This window comes from Hoplias malabaricus, chromosome 10 (genome assembly GCF_029633855.1).
Source record: "Hoplias malabaricus isolate fHopMal1 chromosome 10, fHopMal1.hap1, whole genome shotgun sequence".
Taxonomy (NCBI): domain Eukaryota; kingdom Metazoa; phylum Chordata; class Actinopteri; order Characiformes; family Erythrinidae; genus Hoplias; species Hoplias malabaricus.
The window spans coordinates 33,812,762-33,831,493 of record NC_089809.1 but is presented as its reverse complement, the minus strand read 5'-3'; the positions used below and the strand labels follow the sequence as shown (position 1 = coordinate 33,831,493).

At 39.8% G+C, this 18,732-nt stretch overlaps 1 protein-coding gene across 1 annotated transcript; it reads right to left on the bottom strand.

Annotated features, from left to right (window-relative positions):
- Positions 1–1,529: 1,529 nt before the first annotated feature.
- On the bottom strand, positions 1,530–18,200 carry pklr (pyruvate kinase L/R). The gene is made up of 11 exons (XM_066682794.1): positions 18,080–18,200; positions 12,678–12,842; positions 12,490–12,581; positions 12,206–12,337; positions 8,813–8,999; positions 7,179–7,452; positions 5,994–6,144; positions 3,704–3,856; positions 3,349–3,515; positions 2,601–2,782; positions 1,530–2,134 (listed from the first exon to the last, which is right to left on the bottom strand). The coding sequence occupies exons 2-11, from the start codon at positions 12,814–12,816 to the stop codon at positions 2,028–2,030; spliced, it is 1,584 nt and encodes a 527-aa protein (XP_066538891.1). The 5' UTR covers positions 12,817–12,842; positions 18,080–18,200; the 3' UTR covers positions 1,530–2,027.
- Positions 18,201–18,732: the final 532 nt, after the last annotated feature.

Genomic DNA, 18,732 nt, shown 5'->3' with positions numbered 1-18,732 from the left:
ACACCTATTTAAACATGAATTACCTCACAGCGGTTCCCCTAAAGCCTTGCAATGCAATAAATACATAAATAAATGAACACTTGAAGGAAAGCAGCTGTGAAATTCTTCATTCACGGATGCATCTGCACTCTCACTCACACAAGTCCAAACACTCCAGTGTCCCAGCTGTGCTGTGTAAGTACGTGATAACACACACACAGACACACACACACACACACACACACACACACACACACACACACACACACACACACAGACAGACACACACACACACTCAATTTGTGGGTGTGTATCCAAAATTTGCAGACACCTATTAAAATGAGTGAATTCAGCCAGGTTAAGGTGCACTCGTTGTGGACGTTTATGTTTGTTTATCTGGACTGTGGCTTAAATCTAGAACCCCAGAACCCTCAACCTGGGAGAGAGTGACACCACCTATTGCGCCACCAGGCTGCCCAATTCCCTTTGGAAGGAGTGAATTGTTTTGTGAAGTTCTTCTTGCTGATACAATTCTACTGTTTTAAGCACCACTGATTAAAGAGAACCGTCTGGAACCACAGCGTGATTGCATTTCTCACTCGATATGATTGAGTGGTCAGCAGACTCTCTGACCCTGAGGGTTTCAGCTGGACATGCTGACCAGGACAAGCACACCATGGACACTGCAGGACACACTGATGCTGAATCGCCTCAAGTCTGTGTATTCAGTTTACAGTTTCTCACACTAAGCATAAAAGATGAAAGACTGTAAATGCAACAAAAACATGAATCCATGATTTATTAATTCTCTTGAAGCTTTATTTAACTTACAATTGTACCAAGAAAATCTTCCTAATGTTTTCAATGACCAACTTCACTGTATTTTTTTCATTTAAATATATGTAGAATTGGTTGCTTGAAACACACTCCAAAAAACCTGGGAAGGAAGCGTGTTTTAGTTACACTTTTTGATTGTTTGGGAACTGAAGATACTGACGGTTGCATCAAATTCTAAATTTGTTTATATATACACAACATACAATAAAGTTGGTTGTGAAAACATTAAAAGTCATTACATTTGTCGATTAAATAAAGATTTAAGAGAATTACCAAATAAGAGATTTTTGTTTTGTTCTTTTCTGGAAATAGCTTTTTTTGCAGATTTCCTTTAGTGTGATATTTTGCTGTTTTTCTGGAGCCCTTTTTGAACGATATCTGAATGGTTTTAAAAGTGAGACACTGGCTTTAATATGACGTAGTTCATCAGCTCAGCAACAACTTACTGAGCTAAAGGATTAATCCTGGACCAGCATTGCAAACTTGTGCTTTAAAACTAAAGAGGATGTTTTACTGTCCTTTTAAAGCTGATATATTTACACTTATTGGCCAACCATTCAAATTACCTGGCCAAATTAATTTTATTTATTTGCATTTTAATTATAAGCTAATACTACATCTGTAGGGAATATTTTATATACAGCATTGTCCTGTTTTCACACAGAAACAAATCTGAACATGAAAAATAAATAACTTTTGTATAGGCCACAGTTTATTTATTTATTTTTTCCACTTCACCAAATAACTGGTAACTGTGCATTAAAATGTGCTGCATTGGGAATTCCAAACTTCTTTCAACCCTCAGAATTAACGCTATGTTTTAACAGTCTGTCTGCAGTAACATACATACCTCAGGTTATGAATTGGTAGCTCATGGCCGTGTGAAATCAGCTCAGTTTGCATGTATTGTGAATGTGAATTATAAGAAACAGTGAGTGGATGTTATTTTTTTAACACTGCTTACATAGCATTAGTCTTTTATTTTGAAAAAGCAAAAGAAACATCCTTCATGAGCATCCTTTTAAAACAGATGGAAGCAGAAAGCAGAACAGTAGTGAGTTTGTGAGAGCTGTATTTTTAAGAAGCACTGTTTATTTTGATGCTGAAATCAATGCTGGGTTAACAGTGGCAACGTAGTATTTTTATGGTTTAGTTATCCACCTATGAGCACGGGTCTGAATTCAGAGGCGGTATGAAAGCGAGACGAGACCTTAGGGAGCTGTCACTGCTCTCATGATGTTTGTGTGTCCAGATCCAGGACTCCAGCCAGTCACCACAATCACCATGTCACCAGACTTAAAGAAACCTCGCGCTTTACCTAAACAAATACACACACACACACACACACACACACACACACACACACACACACACTTTATAAAAGAATGTTGAAGCACTAAACAACACAATTAATAATATGAACAAAAAAGATACTGAAGAAACTTTATAGTCAACATTATACTGAACATTTTATTTTACATTTTAACCATCCCCAAACATCACTGAGGTAAACCACCAGCCATCACCTCACCCTACTGCAGACAATATTTTACCTTCAAGTGAACTGCTCTGTCTACATTTATTTCCTCCAAAATAGTCTGTTTCACTTGAAAAATGCATTGTTCTTCACATTAAAGGAAAAAATGCAGTTAGATTTCTGAATCTGGATAACTTTAATAATTCAAAATTTTCCCTGACTATACACTCAATAAAACGCATGTAAGATTGAAAGAAACACAAGCAATCAAGCACACATACACGCACACGCACACACACACACAGACCTATGTCCATGCCAAAGGTAACACGGTTGTCCACATCGTCTGCCCAGACCTCTCTGGGTGGAGTGTGAAACAGAGCAGGGAAGACGCCTCGCAGCAGCTGAGACTGACGGGCCACTTGAGCGCTTCTGGTCACAGCGATGATTGGACATCGCGGACGATAACGAGACAGCAGCTGAGCAGACCTGAGGGATCAAGAAAAAAATTTATTTGACAGAGTTTAAAGCTCAGAAATTGTGCTGGAAAACTACTGTGTTGTAGAAATAAACATTGCCAACATTAAGTAGGAATTTTGCCAACATTCTTACTGCTCTGTTGTGAAATGTGTTCACTGCCAAAAAACTGTTACATTAAATGATTACGAATATGTTGCAAAAAACAGGAGCCACTTCTTTAGATTTAAGACTAGGTTTTGGCCTAAAACATATATTTTAAACCCGTTCAGATCAGAGAATACATAATACATATAAAAATTATGTCATTTCTTTTACAGATTCCCTAATATTTACATGGATCAGCATTAGACAAAATCCCAGAAGATAAGTTTCCATGTTTGTGTGGATTGTAAATAAAATGGCTATACAAACCCTGGTTCCTGTCACCACAGAAACACAACTCTGTATGTTTCTCTACAATTAACCATTTAGTATAGAACTATATCTTGGCAGAAAATCTCCTAAAGAGATTACTGAAGAAATTAGCGAATCAATTAATGATTAATATAGAGATAATAAGGTAGCGGTGTGGGCACCTGCCAGTGGTGGTGAGGACAATGATGGCTCCAGCGCAGCATTTAAAGGACGACTCTACAGCCCCAATCGCCGTGACCTCGGTGGGGTCCATACTCAGAGGAGTCAAACGCCTCAACTCCTCAAAGAGCTGCTGATGGAAAATAGCTGCTTCTGCTTCCCTGGATATCTGACAGAAAACGAGAGAGAGAGAGAGAGATACAGATAAGTAGTAATTAGATATTCATTCTAAGCTGCGAAGGCCGTTATTAAAATAGAAGCTAACAGAAGTTTTTCTCAGTAACAAAATACACATGCCTGCACATGTACAAAACATCAAACAGCACACTCTCTGCAGGAGCTCACATGTGCACCTACCGAATGCATTATCGCCACAGCCTCCACAGGGTAACGTCCCTTGGCTGTTTCTGCTGAGAGCATCACACAGTCTGCTCCATCCAGCACAGCATTGGCCACATCACTGGACTCAGCTCGTGTCGGCCTGGCATTAGACACCATACTCTCCAACATCTACACACACAAGCACAAATAAAAAAAAGTGGTTTGATTTAATACATTAAAGGTTCTGACCCTGACTATGAGTGCAGCACATATGAGTTTGCTTTTGACTTCAGCATGTGGCTGTTGACCACAGCACTAACAGTCGGCTTACACCTCGCCTTAAAATGTGTTTCATGACCAAATGTGGACTTTTTACTAAATCGTGTCCTCAGTTTAATCAGATGAATATATTTTTGTTTGGTTATAGTTTGCATACGTCGTTGTCCAATTAAAAAAATCTATCTCCATTTTTGTCCATTTAAGTTCAATACATCATTTGAAAATAGATAAAATTACTCCAAAATGACTTGGAATAAGATATTTTTACATTCACTACAATGGAAAGTTAAGATGGTTTCTACCTTCTCCTGTAAAGTTATTATTTTGAGAGATAAATCTTTTAATGGGACAGCGACAAGAAAAAGCAGAAGCAAGTCAAAGCAGGACTGATGCTCTGTTTCTCTGCTTGAAAAAGAAAAAACTAATTAATTTTTTAGTAATTAAAGCATGAAACACCTTTATGCAAAACACTTACATCATTATTTGCCTTTCATCTTGTAGCTCATGGGCTCTGCTTTTGGAGCCTGTTAGTGGTCATGGAGATGGGTTTTCTTTCAGACATCCCATTACTTCCTTCATTTTCCCTGCTCACCGTCTAACACTGTTTCCACCTTTAATGACTGCTTTTCAGCTTTGCTGTTTTATTCTTTCTTTCATTTTTTAATCTGCTGTACCTGTCATAAAATTTTACGAGATTATAGAACGAGTGTCCTTTTGCTCTTGAAAGAGACATTTCTGTTAATGTCTGATAATCTGTACAACCTATGTCCTTATATATGATTGACACTGATAAAATAAACACCTTTTGACAAATTATAGGTGGCTTCTGAGTTGTGCACAGTATTGTATATTATGAGGACATTGGGTTATAAATAAAGTCACATTTGTAACTTATACATGCTACAAGAGATACATTCAATTTAAATGCAATGTTTAAATAATAATAATAATAATAATACATAAAGTCTTAATAAATAAATAAAAAAAACAGTAACAGTATGTTCGTTTTGAGTACTCCTGGTTTGCTCTCACGAGAGAGAGAGAGAGAGAGAGAGAGAGAGAGAGAGAGAATTAAGTGCATTAACTGATATATTGTGGTTTAGTAACAGTCTCCATTATTCTATGTAGGCTTCAGAGTACATGTGGGAACACTGCAGTGAGGACACAAACACTACAAGAGAAGCTCTGCTGTTGCCCTACCGTAAGGCTGTCAGGCCACATAAGGTATTGTTAAGACAGTGATACAACACACTGACTCGACATTGCTGCAGGTGCCTGTGTGTACAGGTGTGTGCATTAGTAAGACTAGGGGTGACTGTGTGTATTAGAGAGTGTGTGTATACGTGTTTGAAGTCTACTCCCTAACCCGGTGTAGCTTTGTTTTCTAATGGGTGATGCTTGGGCGGCACGGTGGCGCAGCAGGTAGTGTCGCAGTCACACAGCTCCAGGGGCCTGGAGGTTGTGGGTTCGATTCCCGCTCCGGGTGACTGTCGGTGAGGAGTTGGTGTGTTCTCCCCGTGTCCGCGTGGGTTTCCTCCGGGTGCTCCGGTTTCCTCCCACAGTCCAAAAACACACGTTGCAGGTGGATTGGCGACTCGAAAGTGTCCGTAGGTGTGAGTGTGTGAGTGAATGTGTGTGTGTCTGTGTTGCCCTGTGAAGGACTGGCGTCCCCTCCAGGGTGTATTCCCGCCTTGCGCCCGATGATTCCAGGTAGGCTCTGGACCCCCCGCGACCCTAAATTGGATAAGCGGTTACAGATAATGGATGGATGGATGGGTGATGCTTTTGTAAGCGTAGTGAAATAATGTCCTCTGTAACAATGGAAGCAATCCATTACTGTTCTGCAGTAAAAATATAACTTTTGTTTCGATTGTAAATTTAGTCAATTTAATCTCCCATTATTTATTGCTCTTTCTCTTAGAGAGTGATATCCACGCAATTTCTCTATCAGCTCAATCAGCACAGAACTTGATATAGTACATAGATGTGTTAATAACCTCTCTGGTCCTGCTGTGTATGTGGGTATGTGCATGTCTGTGTGCGCGACCTGTGTAGCGCAGATGACTGGTTTTCCTGCTGAGTTGCAGCGTCCGATCATCATCTTCTGTGCGATGAAGACTTTCTCTGCCGGAATCTCAATACCCAGATCACCCCGGGCAACCATCACACCATCACTCTCCTTTAGGATCTCATCAAAACTAGAGAAGAGAGAGAGAGAGAGAGAGAGAGCAGGGTCAAAGGAATGTCCAAGAATGACACGAGAGACAGAGTGTGTATAAGAGGGTGAAAGGAAGAGAGAAATCGAGGGAGAACATGTAGATTTATTTATAGAAGTACATGCAGAATACATAAAAAGTACATCCAGATAAGGACATCTATCATTCATGCATTCACACACACACACACACACACACACACACACAGCACTCACCGCATACAGAAGACCCACACAGTGCAAGATAAAATCTATAAAATTCTAGACATATCACACTAACCTTGTCCCTACACTTCTTACAGAGTTGTTTGTAAAATCAAATGTTTTATATAACGCTGTATGGTTTGCATATTGAATATAATATATAATTGGATCAAGCTGTTTAATTAAAGCATTACAGAGTTTATTCAAATTATTAATAACATAATGCATTTACAGCATTACATTATTTTATACTAATTTAAATAGCTGGAGGGCAAGAGGTGAGGGCTAACACATCTCTGTATTGTGAAGACACCACATCTTTTTTGAACGGTTGCTCGTGCATGGAGAGCTGAACATGGCCAATTATGGTCTCTTGAACTCCCAGATATGTGATGCAAAACCAGTGATAGAAATGAAAATTTTTGACCATAGGACCAACACTTGGACTCAGGGTATGATGCTTTCAAGACATCTTGAAAAACTGTTTTTGAAACAGTGTGTACAATTTTTAAACTGCATCAAAATACGTCCCTTGATCTCTTTAAATGACATAAATTTAAACCTTTTCACTACAATTATACATAAATATTAAACATTTCTTTGAAACCAGCTAGAGTAAAATGGGCTGTGTTTGTCATGCTCTTGCCCAGACTGAAATTACTCTAATTTTTTGTTGTATCAAATAATAAATTCACAACACCCTTGTACTGTATAGATTTTTAAATGTTGTGTATCATTGCACATCTACCTTCTACAAGTGTGACACTTGGGAGTTCTATTTTGTCTTTCTTTAGTAGTCAGTATGTGACTCACTTCTGCACACCCTGTCTATTCTCCACTTTGCTGATGATTTTGATTTCTTTGCCTTTGGGTCCAAGCGCGTGCCGCACTGCCTGCACGTCCTTTGCACAGCGGATGAAGGAAGCGAAAACCATGTCCACTCCGTGCTCTACTCCGAACTGCAGGTCAGCCTTGTCCCGCTCGCTCACCGCAGGTAGGTTCACCAGCTCTGCCCCCGGCAGGTTCACACCTTTACGGCTGCATAGGATTCCTCCATTCTCAACACGAGTGTCCACCCACCCCTCACCTACAAATCAGAGACAGAGCAGTGCTGCAGCTTGTATCTATGTGAAGATATGTGGGTGTTAATTGTTTATTTGTTTATCCTTTACACAAGATGATTTTGGAACTAAAACATCTTTTGCGTGGGACACTTGGAAAACCTAAATGTGTGATTTCACAGTGATAATCCCTGAAAAAATGTATATCTGTGTATGTACATATAAACATACATGAGAAAATGATTTCCCTTACTGGTATTTCTGTGCATTTTCAAAGATGTTCTCTAATATCCTTCTCTTCTGAGTTGCAAGTTACCTGTCAGATGTAATTACACTGGTTGATTGTTTCAGAATGACTTGGCCACAAACCAGCCCTAAACCCACTGGGATGTGGGACACTGGTGCTACAGAGCAGACTAGACAGGGAGTGACCCATAATTCAGCCTCTGACTGTGTGTGACAGTGAGTGTATTTGACTACCAGTGCATGCAAAAGCAGCAATTATGTTCACATATATATTATGTACAATATTTACATTAACAGAATGTGTGAGTGTGTGTCGCCCTGTGAAGGACTTGCGCCCCCTCCAGGGTGTGTTCCCGCCTTGTGCCCAGTGATTCCAGGTAGACTCCGGACCCACCAGGATCCTGAACTTGATAAGTTATTACAGAATGAATAGATGAACATTTTGGTCAAATGTCATCGGTCAATTAAACCAGTCTCAGGGGCAAAGAGAAAATATTTTGTCTCATATATAAAACAGGTTAGGTGCCTTGCTCAGGGCACGTCAGCTGTGGATGCTGAGGGAGAAGACAGTGCTGTTCCTTCACTCTCCCTACAACCAAATATTCTGCCAGTCATGGATTAAACTGGCAACCTTCTGGTCCCAAGCTTGCTTTTCTAACAATCTGGCCATGGCTGCCCCTCAAAGTAGCCACCTTTTGCTTTGATGACATCTTTGCACACTCTTGGCGTTCTCTCAATCAGCTTCATTCGTCGTCACCTGGAATGGTTTGCAGTGAACAGCTGTGGCTTCGTCAATAGTTAATTTGTAGAACGCTCGCCGCCTTAATTTGTTTGAGACCATAACTTGGATTGTGCAGAGGTAGGGGCTGGTACACAGTTCTATACAGTGATTAGATGAGTTCTATACAGTGAATCTAATGACATGATGTGTCTAAACTTTTGACTGGTAGTGTACATATTTAGCAAAGTGAATATTTCACTTATATTGCGGTTCCCGCTACAGTGAGACCAACTGTACATGCCAGCATGAATAGCAGAAACACCATCAGAGATTAAACTTGATCTCCTTTAGATCAGGCCAGTACATTTACACAGCACCACCTGGAAGCCCATAAATGTGTTTGTGAGGGTGTGAGGTACCTATCTCCAACACAGTGAGAGCAATGAGTCCATCATCAATGAAGATCCTGCTGCCTTTCTGCACCACACTGGGCAGGCTGGGGTAATCCACCCACACTCGGGCACCATCTGTCCCATTTCGCTCTGATTCTGCTGTTACCACCCTCACCAACGCCCCCCGTTCCAGTTTCACTTCACCATCGTCACGCTGGAACCAGAGCGCACACATAATATTTTGTTTACTTTAATTGCTTCTGGCTGATATTCACTTACTGGGAATGTGACTGGTCATTACACTGGCACATTTACCATTAAGTTAATAATGAGGATTGTCCCTGATATAAAATATATGTTATATTTTAATATGTGGAACAGAAAATGTCCAAAGTCTATGTATTATATGCCATACACCAGCTCTTTGTGTTATACTCTGGTTCACATGCCAGTTAGTAACAATGATCTGCCCGCTACTTCATGACCATTCACTGTGCCTGTCAGCATTCGCTACTTAACCTTAGGCATCTTCAGAGATTATGAGGTGGCCCAGTAGTTGCTGCTTTGAGAGCTAACAGTTCCTCTGCAAGTGCATGCCCTGGATGAGGGACTCTTAGGAAAACTGGATCTGTCACACACATTACATCAACCATACAATTCACTGTAGGGGCATGCCATCATGAATCAATAACACAATTTGTCCTCTCTTGCTCAAATTCTGTAATCTTAGGTCAGCCTTAGGTGCACTTATATAACCTTTGTATATCCTAGATCCAAAAAGAAATCCCCACCTGGTGCCAGGAGCTCTGGCTCTAGTTGTCTGTGCCAATTGGCAGCACAGAAAGACACACAGTTCCAAATTCGGATGACATTTCTGAACGCTACTGTAATATGCAGTAGCACTAGTGAGACTTCCACCCACATGTGGATCCCAAGAACTTGCATTTATCTGTTTAGTCACCAAGACTAAAGCCATGAAACCCTATAATCAGTAGGCGCTTAAGCAAGGATTTGGCTGTCCACATCTCCAACCATAGCAGGTTCCATTTTTGTAGAGATAAAGAATGGAGGTCAGCAAACTTGTGTGCCCTAACACTGGTGCCCAACTGAAGCTAACAAACCTAATATACAAGTCCCTGACACCTGAAATGACTGCATGTCATGTTTGTCTATATCTAATAATGCTTTTCTTGACACGGCTCGACTCCACTTCGCTTTTTTAAGACCTTGCATAGCAGTGATTCACCAGAGAGAGTTGTCGATCATGATGAAATGCAGACATCTAGCACAAACTACACCATCAGTTAAACGGTCACTGCAGTGGTAGCTTTTGCTGTTACTGTGGTGGTACCCTCAAAAGTCCATATTCAAATCCTTTAGTTAGGGATAATAACTGTGCCAAATTCTATATTCATTGATTTTTTTCATTGTGTTACTTATATGTATGAGCTTATATGTTTGTTTTTTTTACACAGTTCTATAATGATAGGTACAAATATACACCTCTCCTTCTGGAGAACAAAATGTAATGCACCTTTAGGGAACACAAATGGACTTTAACACTATTTTTGGACCTTAATTTACAATAATGTACCTACAGAGTACAGAAATAACAGTAGAAACAAGTAACAGGAAAACCAGAGCGATCAAAACAGCTTCTTCTAAACGGGTACAGGAACAGCCAAACGGGTTGCCAGATCCTCCAGTGTAGGAATCTGTAAAATATCCAAGCTACAGTAGAGATCACATTTCTTTTTATCCAACTCACAACATTAGCTCAGAAAGTTTTGCTTTGTTTTTTTGAAAAGGTTCAAAAGCTCCTTGGATTGTTGCCCGAAAAAATACTCCATCGAGAACTGGATGGTGCAATATGCATTGAAAAAACTACTGATCTCTCTGAACTCATGTTTGGAGCTGTGATCAGTTCCATCCATCCATCCATTATCTGTAACCGCTTATCCAATTTAGGGTCGCGGGGGGTCCAGAGCCTACCTGGAATCATTGGGCGCAAGGCGGGAATACACCCTGGAGGGGACGCCAGTCCTTCACAGGGCAACACAGACACACACACATTCACTCACACACTCACACCTACGGACACTTTCGAGTCGCCAATCCACCTGCAACGTGTGTTTTTGGACTGTGGGAGGAAACCGGAGCCTGTGATCAGTTCCAAAAAACAAAAAGAATAAGTGAATACACTATGAGTAAACGATTGTTAACTTTACTGCCATTGTTGTGGTTTCCAAAGCTTGTGGCTCCAGTTAGAGAAGGTGTTTTGTGACATTATCGGCTACATTTCAGAGTGGAGCCATTGTGGTGAAAAACCAACACATACCAGGAACCAAACAGCGAGGAGAGCCAAGCCGAGCCAAGTCAATTAGGAACCATGTTGTGAATAAGCGACATAAGCATCCATCCCTGATTCTGTCTTTTCAAATGTCTTGACTCAAGGGTGCTGTTAGACATCAGTATATTTGCACTGAGTAAACAACAGCATACTTATGTAATCTGCTCTAGAAAAGAGCATCTGCTTAATTGCATAAATATAATCATAAACCATCTCAGACTGTTCTCCGTTCTCAGTTTGTGGCTGGAAGGCACTGTGTATCTGTTGGTAAACGCCTTGAGCCTCACATCTGGTAATCATGCTTAAACAGCCAGCTGAGGTTACATCAAGATGTACTCTTCCATTGATATATGGCAAGAGCTTTTTTTCCCTTGGCCTAGTACGCACAAAACTTTCAGAGTAATGCATTCACTAGGTTCACCCCCTTTCAGTGCACTGGAATACCACTATTTCTACTGAGAAGTGCCTAGCTTGAGCTCAGCTTGTAGTTGAATGGTGCCAGCAGAGTGAGTGGGCATCGACAGCACCACATGTCCATTCTGGAGGAGTAGGAAATTGACAAAAGAAGCCATGGTGACATACCACAGTCACAAAAAAGTCTTATTATCATAGATAATGGAGATATTTGGAGGCAGGCTGTCTGTCCATTTCTGCCTGCCCTGCTGAAATTTTGGCATCCAATTTGGAGAGCAGCATGGATTATGGCCCAATTTGTGTCGTGGGTGTGTTTGCGCTGTATCACCGCATGATCTTAAACTGAGTGTGAAATGTGTGGCGAATACAAGCCGTTTACCTAAGAGTCTGATTTTTACAGAGGAAAACCATATACAATCTTATTAATATAATTTTAATTTGAAAGCTTGAACCTCTCCATCCCAGATACTGTGTAAATGGAGCTGGCACGATTGCATCCAGACTGTGTTTAATAGATTAATCTTTAGAATTTTGTCTAGACTACCCAAACACTACCTGTGATACTGCCATTACTCTGTGACACTAGGGTCTGACCTGACACTGCCACTTATGAGTAACTCGTACACACACATTCACAACTCACTGCCAAGTCTTACCCCTTGCACCAGCCCAGTGCGGATTTCTGGTCCTTTGGTGTCCAATGCAATGGCCACAGGCCTGTAGTACAATGGGTCAGACGTCAATGTCTCCACAGCCTCTCGAATATTACGAATCGTCTCACCATGATACTGAGAGACAGACACAAGAGAAAAAACAAGAAACCCAACAGAGACACTCAGAGCAAGATCATCAGATGGAGAAAGGAGAGGGAGAGTTTCCTACCTTGATGTGTTTCTACTAATACACACACACACACACACACACACACACACACAAGCACCTGGTGTGTGCCATGGGAAAAGTTGAGACGAGCAATGTTCATTCCAGCTTTCACCATCTCCTGCAGCTTTGGAACAGGGCGGGATGCCGGACCTGAGAGAGAGAGGAAGTGAGAGAGGAAACAAAGACGGGATAAAACTGTCAAAATATCCCTGTTTGCAGTGACGAGCCATTGCAGACTTTACTGACCAATGGTGCAGATGATGCTGGTGTTGCGTGCAGTTATGGGCTCCTGGTCAATGTCCAACAAACACAGGTGCTCCAGGAAGGTGTCTGCCATAGAGGCGTCCAGTTGCTGTTTCTGGATAAAGGAGTCCGGCAGAGCCATGACATCAGAGTACCGCCTGAGACGTGCTGAGAGATAGAGAGAGAGAGAAAGATTTACACTTGTTTATAGAAAAGTTAAGACATTTTGTAAAATGCTATAAAACCAAAGATCTGATTTGTTAATTCCCCTGAAGTTTATTTATTTGACAAAAACACAAAAGAAAATGTTTCCAATGTTTTCACTGAAACACTGGACTGCATTTTGTAAATATAATCACATTTATAAATTGATGGCTACAACACTCTCATAAATGTTAGGACAGAGGCCTGATTACCAGTGTGTTACATCACCTTTCTTTTTATTTACACTTATTATTCTTTGGGACCTGACGTTATACACTGCTTAAGTTGTGTAAGGGGAATATTTGATTGTTTTTACTTCATACAAGATTCAGCAGCTGCAAAGTCCAAATGTTTTTCCTTTGCCTCATTCTCTTCTTCATGACATGACATAGGACAGATCTCTACTGCCGACAGGCCTTCAACTCCACCACACACTCCATCTACTCTATGCCTTTTTTTGAGTGTGATACAGGCATAAATTTCAAATATATAATTTTTTGCAATTCTTAACTTCATATTTTTAATATAGAATTAATATGCTTTTCCATATGAACCAAACCCATTAAAAACAAGAGTCAAAAAGCAGGGAGATCTATATGTGAAGACAACTATTGGTATAAGTATAAGAGAATATACTGAGGAAAAAAAAAGGCAGTGGGATGTTTTAAAGTGTGAGATTTACAATAACAGAACGCTGCCTGGAATACCTGAGGCCATGTGGGAGCTGCCAAGGTCTTTAATAATTTTTTTATTTACTAGCTTAAAGGAGGAATGAAAGACTGATAGAAAAAGCAAGATAAAGAAGGAAGCTCCAAGGTCAATAGAGAGCTGCTGCCCAGGAGACACTGGACGGACAGAAGAGTCAATACTTCTTGAGTCCTGAAAAATAAGAGACCAGAGGCTGCAGTAAGGAGACACTGAGCAGAATCCAGTCTATTTCAAGTGTCTCTGAACTATTGTTACTATTTAATTCTGAGCTCAGGGATAGTACACAGAATACAGATTTCAGAGTAGATAGTCATAGTCAATATAATTGGCTTAGGTTAAATAAATAAATAAATAAATATATAAATAAATAAATGTAAGCAGCTGTACACACGGAGAATCAATCGGAAATCAACACACGATTAAATGCACAAAAAACACAAGAGCCAAGTCTCCGAAGTGTAGCACAGTAAGCATATAGAGTGAGGATAAGGCTGAGTTAGTCAGTTAAATTAACTCATTATTTGCTACATAGCTTAGGTATTTGGTTTCCTTTCTTTGTTTTGTGTGGCTCACAGTCATACACATCACATGCAATCATATGCGAATCATATACAGGCCTTCAGAGGTGTCAGTAGATGTTAGAATTTAATTCACAGAAGAAAATAAGACAGAAACAAAGTAGGTCAACACACACATTCATATACACATTTAATCACAAGTCATTCAGTGGAAATGCCATGTCTCATTTAAGCTCCCGAGAAGCTGAAACGTCCCCCTCACTGAAACATAATCACATAATGACAAGTTCAGTCTTCATTGGCACAAATCGAAAGTATTGATCCACACTCATCCCACATCATCTCTTCATCTATGGTCTGCTTCCTCAAATCAGCTCCAACTGATTCTCTTCCCTTATGCGCAAATACACACTTTGATATGCTCAGAATTAATGAAGCCACTAAGAGGTTCACTGTTTTTCTGAAATTCAATACAGAAGACAACTTACAATGTGTGTCTCAAATTCCATACCTCCATAATTTACTCACCACTCGTATTCTACATAGTGTGTTCAAGTGCAATGGAATATAATACACTGCAAGTACCCAGATGATGAACTCTGTGGTTAATCTGCGACTTGATAAATAGGTTGGTGTTCACTGCATTTTCAACTTCAGGGGTTCTGTAATCATCTCATCTCCTTTCTGCTTAGCAGAATTCAGGATCATCACAAGCCCAAAATATATGTCAGTAAACATGACCCAGAAAATAAGAAGGTCTAGTATGTTTACATGTTCTATGAAAACTCAAATTAGAATATTGATTCTGGGTGAGTCAGTAATTATGTAAGATTTGTAAGACAAGACTTAAGACAGCACTCCAGGCTCCAGAATGGCAGGTCTCTTGATATTCCTGAGTGTTAAATGTCTTAAATCCAATGCCTTCAGATGCTGCCACACCAAAGTTGAAAGTGAGATCTTTAATTAAGTCCATGTACTTAATTAAATTTACAGGATCTTTCATCCACATTCATAAAGAGAGACAATGTAATCATCCTAAAAATAAAATTTAAGTTCTAAGAGCTCCTCCAAAATCAGTCAAATATACAAGCTTTACTTCCAAGAGCAATTCAAATGAAAAACCCGATGAAATCTGCAGTCATATGCAGATTTAGTTGTGGACAGAATTTTCTTGCTTACCCTTAATCTGATCACATCCTTCTCTTCTTAGAAATCACACTACTACACAAAGCATCAACAGTCTTCATCCAAGTGTAATGGACTGGTTTGAGTGGAAAAAGCCCTTTATTGAAGCTTTTAAATAAACGTGTCAGAAAATGATGCCATACACAAAATTTTCCCTAAAATCTTCCAATGGTTCTTTAAGGAACTGTAAAAGATAGTGTATGCTCCATGAGGCTTAGGTGTCCATGACAACTCCATGTGATGTGTGAATCTCATTTTAATTCAATCACAAATCTCTTATGCACAATAACTGCAGCTCAACAACAAACTCTCATCATCGAAAATCTAAAGTATATAGAAAATCTAAAGCATATAGACTCCTAAAAAAGACAGTGGAGACAGACAGAATTAGTCAGAAATGGAGCATTAGTATATCTAATATCTAGAGGTCCATGTGTGGCCACACTTTAGAGAAATATGACTTTTGTGTCAGCAAGTATTATACATCATACACATTTTACAACAATAGCATTGAGCCTAATTACTATTCATTCTTTTTCAGTGTGAAACAGAAAGTGCAGACAAAATTTCCATCATGTTGGCTTTGCAAAATACACATATATATGGTCCCAGAAACCACATAACCAAGTCTTTCTAATATTACAACATCTCTCAGATTGAAGGTGTGATGCTTTAGGCTTGCAGTTTGCGTAATGCTAATTGGTGTAGTACAAGCTTCCATTATTGTTAGCAGCATATGCCTCTGCTGAAAAGGGTAACACTGCACTTACCTCCCATACTGACCACTGCTAGTATCCAACCTAAAATGGTTGTATTTTCAGCCTGAAGCCCAAATGTCAGCACACACACTCTTCATTGTGTAACATGAAATTTCTGGTAGTTTCCCCCTCATTACCAAGTTTATGTCCTTCACCCCTTCTTTCGCTAAGGCCAGGTCACATTTCTGCAGTTATTCTGCTCTGAGATATTAGGACTTTGGACCTAAGTGACAGTTCAAACAAGCAGAAATCTTTGTACATTATCTAAAATATTTGAGCTCAGACTGTCATTGCATCATATAAGTAAACCAACAGTGCACACAATTTCATAACTCCGACAGCTTGACTAAAGAATTTTTCCCAATCCCTCATCTGCTGAAGGAATTTAGAATGAGATACAAACATGGTGAGGATCCTCTGTGGGGAATGAATGTCCTGTTTCTATGGTGACCACTGTCCTTCATGACTGTCAGGTTGGGAGGTGTCGGAGCTGATGTTGAAAAACCTCCTTCTGCCAAGCAGGAATCTAGTTATTGAGCCGGTAAAGTGAGGGGGGTTCGGGTGGACACAAGGCCATGATTCAGACAGAGAGGTGGGGCCTCCTTCTTTACACCAGTGAATAAGGATAAAATGACAATGGTCTAGGTTTTTTTAGGGAAGTAAACCTAAAGTAAAGTATAAATGTTTTTTTAGGGAACAGGATTATGGAATGTGAAAAAGCCAAACAGTGAAGTTGTAACTGAAATGTTATAAAATATATCTCTGACAGGATAATGTGTCTCTGGTCAGTCAGGATGAGTACTTCCTTGAGCCACAACCACAAACCTCCCAATAATTAGTGTCAGAATAAAAAATATAGCATCACTGGTAGATTCAAGTTTTGTTTCTATTACAAAAGTATCATAGTCACATTCATTGTGTTGGTCAGAGTGTCCTTTTATGCAATGTGTATTTCTGACACTGGATGACATGCTATTATCCCCAGCACAGCCAGAAAATAGTGGATGGGGAAGCACTTTAATGTGAATGAGGTGGGCGAAACTTTCATAAACAGTTTGAATACATTTTGCCACTTTATATTTACCACTCTGGAGGATGTAAAACATTGGACTAGCATTATAAATGTTTGAGAAAACAATATTAAAATGTTCGTAGTTAAGATACTTTAAAAATGTAGCATAAACCATAAGTGTCATTCATGTTATGCTGGGTTTTGTAAACACAGGACAATACTTACAAAATCTAAATAACTAAATGATTCCTAAAGAAGGAGGTATTTTGAAGCCACATGGATGAATCATTATTGAAACATCAGTGACGTTTGTGTGAAAAAAAAGTGCTTTGGACTAGACTTGCCTGGTCTTGTTTCAGCAGGAAGTTTATTTTTGGCACTGACTTTTACTATGTGCACATTTAGTATTTTCAATTAAATTGGAGGCACATACAGAGCAGAGTCCTGCACTACGTAGTGTACCAGGCTGAAGTCCACCCTGTACACTCCTACGAGACTAACTTCATGCCTCACTGCGAGGCTTTAACACTGGCTGTAAATCAGTAGCTAAAAAACAAACAGACCTTTGTTCTGAAGCTCCTCAGGAACACACACCTTCCCTGAGAAAAAGCTTCTACAGAGAAAATGACTGCACACTTAAAGACCTCTACACAGCGACTTACAAATAAACTGACAACTACTGTAAACTGGTAACCACTACAAACTAAAATATACCTTTGCACGACTCATGAATTAAAAAAAAGCTGTAGCACAAGAGTGAAGATAATATACAGATATTTATTTTCTTTTTTAAACCACACCACCTTCAGAAGAGAGAGAGAGAGAGAGTTGAAGGCTGCGTTTAGAAAAAGTTTTGGCAGCTAGAGAGAGGAAATACCCCAGAAACAAGCAGGCTAACGTTCAGGAGGAAAAGAACGAAAACATTAGTCGTCACGAGTAAATGTACCGACATGCACTGAGCGTGAGGCAGAATCTGAGCAGGAGAATTTCTTCTCCTCAGGTGAGAGGAAGAGCTCCTACCTGCTAGAGTCGGGTCAGGAACAACAGACACAGAGAGACACACCGAGAAGCCTTTAGAGTCTCACGAGACACAGAGAGACGGTCGGATAAGAGCTTCAGCGCCATCTTACGGACAGTACATTTTTCCAATAAAGAAACAAAGAAGATTCGGTTCTTTTTATGTCTTCATCAAGAGTCGATTCTTCTTGCTATGAATATATATATATATATATTGTCACTTGATTAATTCGACTCACTTCATTTATAATGCCTGCTGTATGGTTTATGTCTATTGAGACCATATCAGGTTTTTTTCACTTATGTAAATACTTGCTATGTTTGACCAACAAAGCAATCTGCAGTGTATATCACTACCAAGCAGTAATAGCAGGTTGGTGTCGATGGCTTATCAGCAGTTTTGCTCTGATAGTTTAGTAACAAATAAAAGAGGGAATAATGATGAGATAGAACCCTGAAATCTAGCAGTAAAAAAAGACACACTGATGCCATGCTGCTAACTGTACTTCTGTGGGGTACTGCACTGTTTGAGCATGTTTGTCTAAAAGTGAAGGGCTTTCGTTAAGAAAATTTGTATCTTAAAATTAACTTATTACAATGGTATTATGTGACCTGGTGGTAGACTTTCTGTTGGAGTGTGGTGGATCTGAGACGCC

Coding starts and splice junctions, on each gene's coding strand:
- pklr (XM_066682794.1), bottom strand. CDS start 12,816: ATGGCTCTGCCGGACTCCTTTATCCAGAAACAGCAACTGGACGCCTCT. Junction 12,582..12,677: donor CAGCATCATCTGCACCATTG/GTCAGTAAAGTC, acceptor TCTCTCTCTCAG/GTCCGGCATCCCGCCCTGTT. Junction 6,145..7,178: donor AATAGACAGGGTGTGCAGAA/GTGAGTCACATA, acceptor TCTCTTCTCTAG/TTTTGATGAGATCCTAAAGG.